The sequence below is a fragment of the Paramormyrops kingsleyae genome, chromosome 20, assembly GCF_048594095.1.
Source record: "Paramormyrops kingsleyae isolate MSU_618 chromosome 20, PKINGS_0.4, whole genome shotgun sequence".
Lineage (NCBI taxonomy): Eukaryota > Metazoa > Chordata > Actinopteri > Osteoglossiformes > Mormyridae > Paramormyrops > Paramormyrops kingsleyae.
This window is the reverse complement of record NC_132816.1, coordinates 20,313,265-20,325,488: the sequence shown is the minus strand read 5'-3', so window position 1 is coordinate 20,325,488 and position 12,224 is coordinate 20,313,265. Positions and strand designations below refer to the sequence as shown.

At 48.2% G+C, this 12,224-nt stretch overlaps 1 protein-coding gene across 18 annotated transcripts in view; it reads right to left on the bottom strand.

The window, feature by feature from the left end:
* Positions 1–673: 673 nt before the first annotated feature.
* The window catches only part of LOC111848429 (galanin receptor 2a), a 117,696-nt gene continuing 106,145 nt past the window's right edge, over positions 674–12,224 (bottom strand). For 15 of the 18 annotated variants that reach the window (XM_072703496.1, XM_072703492.1, XM_072703498.1 and 12 more), the window contains 5 exons: positions 4,427–7,651; positions 4,232–4,252; positions 3,710–3,863; positions 3,047–3,305; positions 674–2,751 (listed from right to left, as the gene is read on the bottom strand). In XM_072703496.1, coding sequence (XP_072559597.1) covers positions 1,992–2,751; positions 3,047–3,305; positions 3,710–3,863; positions 4,232–4,252; positions 4,427–4,441 — 1,209 coding nt within the window. In that variant the 5' untranslated portion in view covers positions 4,442–7,651 and the 3' untranslated portion in view covers positions 674–1,991. The remainder of the gene's footprint in view (positions 2,752–3,046; positions 3,306–3,709; positions 3,864–4,231; positions 4,253–4,426; positions 7,652–12,224) is intronic. The other 3 variants (XM_023820425.2, XM_023820430.2, XM_023820433.2) reach the window with 1 other exon arrangement.

The following is a 12,224-nucleotide window of genomic DNA, read 5'->3' as shown; positions in this document are numbered from 1 at the left end:
GTACAATTCACTGACTCTTACATGTTATATGTGTAAAAAAATTCACATCAATATTGTATATATTATTTGATATTGTACATCTATAGTGTATATACTTCGGTTCCATGTTATTTTCTTATTCATTTCTATTTTATTTATCTTTTATAGCTTTGATAGGAAGCACACAGAATTTTATTGTTCAGGTAAAATAATAAAAAAATTCTATTCTATTCTATTCACACGGTCACTCACACCCTCTGCTTGACAGGGCCAATCAGCTTTGCTCATATTGCATAGTGGCCTGCCAATGGCGTGATCCGAGCCTTGCCAGCCAATCAGAGACTCAGCCGAGTTTATTGATGTGGAACTTAATGTAGAGGCGTCAGTAGCAAAATATATGCTAGGAAACCCGAAACTGACAAAGCCGAAGCACCTCGTAGTAGATAAAGGCACTGACGTGTCTCCTTTCTTTAAACCAGTGACATGGTGTTTGCCCAAAGAAAGCTGCTTTAACGGGACAGGAAGCTCAACACATGATCCTGCTTGTTGGCTGAGAGGACTAGCGTGGACACGGTCAGTCAGTGGGGACTACCTGAGTGGCCAAGATATCACTTTCAATATAGTGTTTCATCCCAGTCTGCTTTCAACAAAACTACAACGTGGCTGAACTCTCACCAAAAACAGCGGCCTCATAGCAGACACACCAAACTGAGAATTTATTTGTGAGCCACAGAACTGAACAGTTAATACGGTTCACTCAATCTAAAAACGGGCATGACAAAACAAAGATATTCGGTAAGACTTTCTGTGAATGCCATGTGTATAAGAATGTATATCACGTTATAATGCATTCATAGAGCATTATAAACATGGCTATAAATATTTATAAAAAGGCATAAGACATTATAGCCTTGTTTATTATGCATTATGAATACAGTACTTTATGAAGCTCTCGTTTATAATGCACTATAGATACCTTCATAATGCAGTACAGAGCATCCCTAATTCTTATACCAATCATTACAATGCATTATGAAGGTATTAATAGTGAATTTCATTGGAGCTTATTTAGTATTATAATCAACATTATAATGCCTTATAACTCTCAATAGAAGATGCTATAATGCTTTATTAATTCGTATACCAACCTTTATAATGCACTATGAAGTGCACTATAGATGGCAGCTTTAAGTAGAGTTACCAAATATTCTTTTGAAAATGAAACCATTCTCATATGAACAAAACACACAAAATCACAGAACTGACTGCCAATGGGCAATCTACTACAAACTGCCAAGGTGTACAGGTCCACAAAGTCATTTAACCTTTAATACAATCCTGGAAATTCACTAGAGTCAAAGGTAGGGTGATGACAGCCTCTTGCTGTTAAAAGATGACACGAGAGGTGAGATCATTTTACAGATTAAATACATTTTGCTGAAGCCGCTTGTGTATCCAGCTTAATCAGCAGTGAACGGCACTACATTTCAGTTTTACCAGAATCATCTTTTCTTGTTTGTCTTTTTCTGGTTTGTGCTCCTTCTTTCCAGAAGCTAATCGATATGACGCAGGTGCACTGAGCACTGCTGACAGCGGTAAATGAGCGTTAAATTGCCCGTGTTTTGTTTTTGTCGATAGTCCTGTCCTTTTGCTAAGGACAGGTGGTCTGGGAAAAACATGGCTGCCGGGCTCTAATGTCGGTGTAGAGGCAGCGGGATGCTGGGACACCGTGTTAATCACCCTAAATGTGTGTGAGTGTGCTTCTAAGCTGGTTTCCACTTCATCGTGGAGTAAAGTACAATGCACTCTACCAATGGAAACAGCCCCCCCGGCAAGTACAAAGAAGAATCACAAAGCAAACACACAGCAAACATCAAAGCCCCCCTGTCAGGCAAAGTCTCTCCTCTAATGATCTGTAACTAAAGGAGAACAAACCCTCTTTGTGTTCAGGTCCGGCATACTCCAAAAGCGGCAGGAACCTAGAGACGAGGGTGGAGTGGGTACGAGAGTGACTATGTCACATTGAAGGTCAAAAAGGTGCTGCTTGCCTTAACCTGGCAGCTGGAGCGGTCCACTGAAGCCCAGGGTCCGGAGCCGGGGACACCCTGCTGGGCCTGGGAGACCTCCACGGTGGCCTGCTCTGCCACACTGGCAGTGTGCGCAGGCGGCACTGCGTGCACACGGCCCGCCACCCTTCCACGCCGCAGCACGGGGCAGCTGAAGGCCTTGCGGAAGCCCTTGCGGAAGTGGCGGGACACCAGGGCGTAGACGACGGGGTTGAGGCAGGAGTTTGCGTAGGCCACCAGGTGGGAGAGGATGCGTAGGGCGTAGGTGGCCTGGTTGAGCGGGAAGCGGCCCGACCACATGCACAGGATGACCAGGTGATGCGGCAGCCAGCAGAGGCAGAAAAGGGTCGCCACCACGACGATCATCTTGGTGACCTTGCGCTTGCCGCGACGGGATTCGCCGGCGTCCTCCAGCGGGTCCACGGCCGTCCACAGGTGGCGGATGGTGCAGGCGTACGTCAGGCCCAGGACACAGACGGGCACCAGGTAGCCAAAGATGAAGGTGCAGACGTCCATGGCCCGCCTGTCCCGGGGCCCCCACACGGGGATGCAGACCACGCTGCCGTTTAGCACCATCTGCTGGTAGTAGCTGAGGTAGGGGCCCGAGAAGACCAGTGAGAGGCCCCATACGCAGCTAATGGACAGGACGGCGTTCCGCGGGGTCCTGAGCTCCCTTGATCGGAGGGGATACCTGATGGCCAGATACCTGGTGATGCATATCAACTGTCACTGAGACATCTGTACAATTTATTTATCAAAATTTTTTTTTTATTTAATTTTATGTATTATACAATAAAGTAAATAAAAACACATTAAATAACATAAATGCCTTTTCCATTTTTTATTATTAATAATTATATTTAAAAACCGTTCCGCTGCAGTATCTATAAATGAGCATGCGTTATATGTAATATAAAGTTGATGGGGCATTAGTGTTAAACGATTAACAGGTTAAACCGTATTATGGCTGTATGAATCAGAATCAGATATGCGGTCCTCACCTGTCCAGAGACACCGCGGCCAGCGTGAAGACGCTGGCGTACATGGTAAGGTATATTAAGAAGTGCACCGCTTTGCATAGAAAGGAGCCGAAGACCCATTCGTCCATGGTGTAGATGGTGGCTTGGAAAGGCACGCAAAAAACGATGAAGCAAAGGTCCGCCACTCCGAGATTCAGGATGAACAAGTTGGTGGTCTTGGTGTTCATCTGGCCGTTTCGGAGAAGAACGGCCAGCACCAGCGAGTTCCCCACCGTACCGACTAAGAAGATGAGCGAGAAGACCAGGGAAATTATGACAGACTCCGCTTTCCAGGTCGTGGCGGTATGGTTCACATGAGATGCGTTCATTGCTTTCTCGGCTGGTCTTTAAAAGCTCCCGATGCCTCCGTTTCCGTTACCGAAAGCCGCAAGTGTGCGTCACTGAGGCGCGCATAGCTTTACTTCTAAAACGCAGGATCATTTTCACACGGACCCTTCTCCAAAGCCCGTCACTGATTAACTATACCATGAAATAGCAGCCCTTTTATATAAGACTAATGGTTAAAAACGTTAACTTTAAATGATTTCTCATATCGCCCAGATCTCATTGAGGACTTTAAACGCGGACTTCTTTTGGGAAAAAATAAGCAGTATGAAATCACGGCATGTGATAAATCTACTTTACCGTCGTGGCACGCCGTAGCATTTACAGAACTCCGCCCGATTCCCGTATCTTCTCTACCTCTTTCTGGAGCCTGTGGCCGCTTTTTGAGCTGCGCTCTCCCTGACCGCCTCGCCGGGCGTCGTGCGGAGCCAAACGTGGCGTTTCTGAGTCGCTCCTGATCATTGCCTCCAATCACACAGTCACCACGGAGACAGCAAGAGCTACCAAATTGATGGTGACTCTGCACCCCGCTACTCTGAAACCCCAGCTACTTACTGCCGTGGTGTAACAATAACTCCCTAAATGTGGGTACGCTTCACAGAAAAGATTCCAATTTAATTGTTCACACATCAGCATTAGTTAGAAACGCGCGGCTGATAGCGTTGAATTTTGTATCCAAATAACTGCAATATACATTACAGTTCGGACTGATTTTCTACAGTCTGGCAACTTTTTATTGCTTTAACGCAATAAAACTCATTTCCATAAATTAACACATCTCCGTGGTATTTTATCTGGCTTGTTCTGCATCTAACCTCTCACCTGCTCACACATCAGGTAGACCTAGATAAAGGCATATAACGGGCAGTTATTAGACAGAAAAACATACCCCTATACCCATAACTCGGCTGCTATGTTTGCCATTTGACTGCTACTGCTGCTGCAGATGCATCTACTTGCACATCACCATTCCTCCAGCCAAAGAGTCTGTTCTTCTGGCCCTGTGTACTCAAATACCTGGAGGGGGGTCATGTCAGACGTGATATTTTACTGCAGAAAGTGGTGGTGGGTGGGATTAAGATGATGACTGATGGATTGACTTTTTGGCTTCTTCTTCCTGACTGCGCTCAGCAGAACAGTGAAGTTCAGATGTTTTTCTTCTGTATCCAGTAAAACCTGAAACTCTGAAAACAACAGAATTCCTGTACTATGAACAAAATGCAAGAAGAGAAACGGAACACCCTTAAAATAAATACCTACCTATCTAAAAAATAATGATACACCAAATATACAAATTAATTATCAACAGACATACCTGTAAGTCCCATAGGTCTTTGTCTCAATTCCATAATTTGCTGCAATGCAAGCAGCCCACCCAGCCTAGATCAGATTTAACCCCCTTGGACTAAGGTGACACAGTGGTGCCCACAATGTAACCTAGAGAGGTGACAGCATTGCTGGCTGAGATGCCTTTGACAGCATTTTTGAGGTCATGTGATCCCCATTTCCTTTCAGTTTTCACCAGTATAAACGCAGGTTTCTGATTTAAATTCTGACATTTTTGTGGGTACTGTCCTGTTGACGACCCAGAAGCTGGCTTCTGGGCTTTGGCTACAGCAAGCCTACTGCAGATTACAGCTGTTTACATTCCTCTGCGTTCACACAGATGGCTGCATGATTCGACAGCAGGGTACAGGCCGCAGATCTCCACGGTGACCTGAGCCAAGCGGGAGGCAGCTCCAGACCGGATCTGCTTGAGCTGGGGCATGATGTTAAGGATTTGACTTTAAGATTTTCAGTGCTGGCTAGATGAATCATACGTAGCGACCCATCTACTTCTGAAGCACTGACCTCATGTTCAAGGTGGGATTGGCTCTCAGGAACTGAAACTAAATATGTTAACTGAGCTGCTGGGGGTGCAAGCATCCTCAGAAATTGTTAGCTTTCAGACCAGGCTTTTGAACAGCTAAAAAAACACAAACATCCCTTTATATAGACACAGGCTAACAGCTGGTCTTGGTTGCTCTGACAGTTTTTCTTATCAGTTACAGAACAATCTCCTACATCTGAATAATGTCATTTTTATTGTCAGTAATAACATTTTTTGCTAATTATAAGCCAGATATTTTTCATATATGTTAGCAGAGTACAATTAGGAGATTTGTTTTTGGAACATGAACTTTCCTGAACTTCCCATCAATTACCAAGAGAGGGCAGCACTGTAATAGTAAATGGAATGTGCCTCTGGAAACTGCACTTGTCTGCCTTTAGATCCAGCCCGCTGTCTCCCCCTGTGGCCAAGCACCCACAATGCGTGCAGGTACAACAGAGTGCCACTGATACTGTGAATATCACCCTAGCACAGTATTTCTCACCCGGGTCCTTGGGGACCCCAGACAGTCCACGTTTTCGCTCCCTTCTAGCTCCCTGCTAGATAAAATCCATCATACTGGGAGTTGGGAGGCAGCAAAAACAAGCAGCCTGACCAGTTTGATAAAAACTCCCCATGCCATATAGGGACCTTTTCCACCGCACCAGATACCGTACTTTCGGTACTTCCATAAAGTACCAAAAGTATGGTACTTCTTTTGTGTCGGTTTTCCACTAGTGTAAAAACTGGTACTGGCACCAAATGACATCATCAGTGACATCATCAGCGCGGCATGGTATTTCTTTCGCTGAATTCTATTATTATGTTATTATTTCACTCCTGTTATTATGATCCTTCACTTTCCTGTAGTCCTGCTTAAGTTTTTTGATTTTCAAGCAGCATTGTTCGGTGTTTCGCATGTGCCCCATTTCTTCCAAGCAGCTTGTTATTACAGTAAATACGTTTTTATTTCGAGTCGTGCCATCCAAATCCCGCTGGATCTGTTCATCCGACGATATGACGATTAAAGCCTGTGTTTCCTCGTTTGTCCATCCTTCCATTTTACTTTTTAAATATTTTTGTTTGTACTGCTTTTTATTTAGTTTCTCGCTGTTGGCTGTGTGTTTCAAAAAATGGCGGTTGTATTTTGTGTTTCAGCGGAAGGCTATTTGCAAACCAATACATTTGCAAGTCCCACCCCAAAGTACCAAAGTACCAGAGAAGTACCCCAGCTGGTTTGGCAGTTTTGGTACTGGAACTTTCGGTACTGGTACTCAACGGGAAGTCAATGGAAAAGTGAAAGTACCGAAAGTACCGTACTTTGAGCAGTGGAAAAGCGCCCACAGTGAGCCAAAATGTCCTCATTTCTCCCACCTTCATGACACCCCAGCTCGTCCATCCAGGTGGAAATTAGATGCAGCAGGACGTAAATTAGTCACTGAAATCTATGGTGGCCTTAAAAAGCAATTGCTACAGAACCCTGAGGATGAGGTTTGCAGTGCATACCAAAGCAGCTGAGTCTTCTCAATGTCGCCCTCATGTGGCTAGATAGAGATAAGCGGTTTTCGCAACTACATGTCCGCTCATACCACTGAATTGTGGATGCTAACAAAATGTAGAAAAACACAAACTCCTGCTCCGCCCCCCCCTCCTTTGTGTATTTATTTGTTTATATTCATGTTCATATATTTAGGAGCCACCCCAGTCAGTTAGGCTAGTTAGCTTATATCCCCAAGCTCAGGACTGCTGGACTGAAAACTGATCCTAAATCAGTGAACATCAGGAATTCACCAAAGCTCCAGCAGCACATGTTTTTTCTCCCAGAGCCAAATTTGCAGGTCCATTTGTAATGGCATTACCAGGCCATGCCTGGAAGACAAAGGGACACCACCCACGACATCCTCCCGCGGTTCCCACCGGATCAAAGCGGCGGGCAGCGACCACAGCGATTCACACCGGGACGCATGTGGAAGCGCTTCCAAGGAGAACAGGAGCAGGCGTGGGTCTCCAGGCGGGCGGTCATGGGCATGCGACACTTATACAGCTTCCCGCAGCGTTACTTCCAGCTGACCACAGGATGGCACATGAACTGGGAATGCTGGGAAGTCACTCAATCCCCAGCTCACTGGTTATTTTCTCTCTTCCACAGGAAACTTGCAGTAGTACAAGATAAATATCAAAGATGCCAGGGATCTGAGGCAGAGCAAGCAGAGAGGAGTCTGTTTCCGTCCTGCCGGCTGGCCACCTGTACGGCCTATCACTGTGATCTCGCTGCTCCTGTAGGGTCCTGTGGAGACAGTCCAGCCTGTTTCCGTCCTGCCGGCTGGCCACCTGTACGGCCATCACTGTGATCTCGCTGCTCCTGTAGGGTCCTGTGGAGACAGTCCAGTGTGTCCCATTTCGAGATATACACCAGGACAACAGGCCGCCCGATTTCCCAGCCACATCCTTAGCAGGAAACGTCAGCCCCTTGGCATGGTTTCCCGAGTCGGCGAGGACACGCCAAAATGCACCATGCGATCTCTGCGCCTGTTTCTTGAAAATGCAATCTTCCCGGTCGCTCTCCGGCACCAGCTGCAAGGACCTTCATGGGGACGTCCTGCCTTCACCATCGCTGGCCACATCCTCGCACCCCAAGGATTTGCAAGCCATTTTGTTTTTTGAACCGTCCCGGTGCCTGGTCATAAAACGGCTTGTAAGAGACAGTGTAAGAGCCAAATGATGTTATAAGCTCCCTTTTAGCAGGATCCTCCCCTCCTAGCTGGGAGTGCCCCTCTTAATTATCGCTTTGGGGGGGGGGTTCACTTAGACAACTGCCTATACGATGGAAAAATTACAGAAGCGTCCGATTTTAATCAGTATTTTGGGGTGATGTTTGGGGTGTGCGCTGACCAGGAATGCTAATCCATTACTGAGCACTCACGCACACACACACACACACACACACACACACACACACACACACACACCTGTGGACATGAAGGGCCAGTCAGACTGTACAATCAGTGAAAGCATGGCTGTGAGAGGTCACCAGACAGCCTGGAGGGACCCGAGCAGACAGAGAGAAAATGTACTCTCCACAAAGACAGATTCAAACACGCGTTCCTTGGCCGATTTTACATGTTATAAATTGGCTACTGCTGCTTCATATCCATGCAGCCGATGAATAACATTACAGTCTCCTGCCATTAAAAATTTATGAGCGCACACACACAGACACACACATACTGACACACAGACACCGACACACACATACTGACACACAGACACACACATACTGACACACAGACACCGACACACACATACTGACACACAGACACAGAGACACCGACACACACATACTGACACACACACACAGACACTGACACACAGACACAGAGACACCGACACACACATACTGACACACACACACAGACACCGACACACACATACTGACACACAGACACACACACACACACAGTCACCGACACACACATACTGACACACACACACAGACACCGACACACACATACTGACACACACACACAGACACCGACACACACATACTGACACACAGACACACACACACACACAGTCACCGACACACACATACTGACACACACACAGAGACACCGACACACACACACAGACATACTGACACACACACACAGACACACACATACTGACAAACACGGACACCGACACACACATACTGACACACACGCATACACTGACACACGCACACACATACATACATACACACACACACACCCTCCCTGCTCTCTATAACCGCCATTTGGCTCTCATCCCCCCTTTTTCCCCCCACAATTATTTCGGAATCGAAATCTCAAAATGCTATATATCGTGAGGCACGCGAAGGGGGGAAATCCATATGGAAAAATGAGTGAAAAAAGCAATGGATGCCGTCTGAACGTCTGGAATTCTGCTGCCGTCGTTTCCTCATTCTGGTTCTGGGCTCGCTTGGGTTGGCCAGACCTGGGGCAGCGGATGGAACGAGCAGCGGAAGGCGATAGTCACTCCAGACTGGACCGTGCCTCTGGTCAGGTGGGGGGGGCATGCTGGTGCTCTGGTGGAATTGGCATTGGGGGGGTGGGGTTCTGGGGAGGGGGGTGACTGGAGTAGACCGAGCTGCAGTGTGGTCACGCGAGCCGTGTGTGGTTTACCCCCACGCCCAATACCTCTCACTCTCCTACGTCCCAGACGCTCTCCGAGGGCCACCTGATCTCCGTGCGCCAGTCTCCCCCAACTGCCCCCCCCATGCAGCCCCGCCCCTAACCGCATGCAGGAATGGTTTGAATAAAGGCCGGCACGACTGCGCGCCCACTCCGCATAACGTCCCGACGACTGATCGTTTACTTAGTCTCCGCCTGAAGAAGCGAAACATTGTTTTTCGTGCGGTGGAAACTGAAAGAGCCGCTGGCTGGGGCCGGTACCTTCAGACGGAAAGGCCGGCCTGCCGGGGCTGCCTTGGCCCAGCCCGGCCCAGCTCAGCACAGTGGGGGGAGGCAAGGGAACAGTGAAGCAAAACAAGATCCAAAACATAATTCATGAGGAAGGCACACACAACGGCACTTCCTACCCCCTCGGAAAAAAACACATCTGACCACAGGCTGCCCCGGACGGCCCAGGCATTGCGGGCAGTGTGAGGTCACATTTTCCCCTTAACGTTAACACGATCTGCGGGGTTGTGCAACCAGTTACCAAGTTACCGTAGTTACCGTCGGCAGTCTGGCGGCCATGAGTGGCGTGGCGGCCGAGGGATGGTTCCAGGTCTTGTCACTGAGATCCCCACCCGGCACACGGTCTGAGTAAATATTGTGTCGAGTCGTGAGACGTGGACTTATCTGTATCTCTGGAGCGTGAATATAAGCAGGGGACTGGGAAACCGCACACAGTGAGTCAGAGAAATGGTGTCCTCACCTTCCTCACATAGAGGCTCATCGCAGGCACACACACACACACACAAACAAACACACACCCCAATGTCTGGTGACCCAGTAACCTGTGGTTTCTGTGCCTCATGCTTGGCTTTGAAGGATGGGAGCAAACCAAACGTTCCTGAAAAGTGAGATTTGAAATGACCCCCCTGCCTTGTCCAAATCTGGGTCATCGAGAAAACCACACACATACACAGACACTCACACTCACAGACACTCACACACACATACACAGACACTCACACACACAGACACTCACACACACATACAATCACAGACACTCACACTCACAGACACTCACACACACATACACAGACACTCACACACACATACAATCACAGACACTCACACTCACAGACACTCACACACACATACACAGACACTCACACACACATACACAGACACACACAGACACTCACACACACAGACGCACACACACACATACAGAGACACACACAGACACTCACACACACAGATGCACACACACATACACAGACACTCACACACACATACACAGACACTCACACACACAGACACTCACACACACATACACAGACACTCACACACACAGACGCACACACAGACACTCACACACACATACAGAGACACACACAGACACTCACACACACAGATGCACACACACACACAGACACTCACACACACATACACAGACACACACAGACACTCACACACACAGACGCACACACAGACACTCACACACACATACAGAGACACACACAGACACTCACACACACAGATGCACACACACATACACAGACACTCACACACACATACACAGACACTCACATACACAGACACTCACACACACACACAGACACTCACACACACATACACAGACACTCACACACACACACACACAGACACTCACACACACATACACAGACACTCACACACACACACACACACAGACACTCACATACACACACACAGACACTCACACACACATACACAGACACTCACACACACAGACACTCACACACACATACACAGACACTCACACACAGACACACACACACACAGACACTCACACACACACACACACACAGACACTCACACACACACACACAGACACTCACACACACAGACACTGACACACATACACAGACACTCACACACACACACACACACAGACACTCACACACACTGTCTCCTGGGCAGGTATCTCTGCTCCCACACAGAATAGCCATAGTGGATCAGTTGCTGGGATATCGCTGAAGGAATCCAAGCTGCTATGAGTTGCCCCCGGTTTCACACAGACCTTACTAAGGGCCCTTCTGCCACTGCTACTCCTCCCAATGCACCATCCATGGTGCGTCGTGGCCGTCCTTTGAAGCTCACGTAGAAAGTCCTTAGGGGGCCACTCAACTCCCACCCTCGGAGGGCAAGGACTCGCTCTCGCAGACAGCAACCCCCAAGATTAAAGGCTATCTGGGCTGGGGGGGATCGCGTGCGTAGTGGGCCCCCACGTTCCTCACCGGGCCCCCGCCATGTGTCTGAGGTGTCAGGCAACAGGGGAAGAAGCTCAGACCGGCATCGTGTCCAAAAAGCCTCTGCGTCGACTCGATCGGAAACGACCCAGGGCTTTAGCAGAGAGTGGGGGACGGGGGGGAGCGATCTGTGTGTATGTGTTCGGGGGGGGGGGGATGCTTGGTTGATGACATCGAATAGAGGAACAGGGAAGAGTGGGAAATGGGAGCCCGGGGCCGGAGTTTCCACGGCAGAGCTGCACTCGCACGCTAGCGTGACGTCAGAAGGCCTCATCTACATAAAGCTCCATCCCGCTGTACCTTCATGACGGGCCGAGAGGATTCCCAGCCGCTGGGGTGGGGCGGCGTTCAAGGAAAATTGGTTGCACTCTCTCCAAAGAGAGTTAGGGGTGTAACACTGAGGCAGAGGGCTTGATAATTCACACTGGACAGTGTTATTTACTAACGACTGTAAGCTCACCGTTTTATAAAGTTATTTTCCCAAACGTGATAAAAGCACC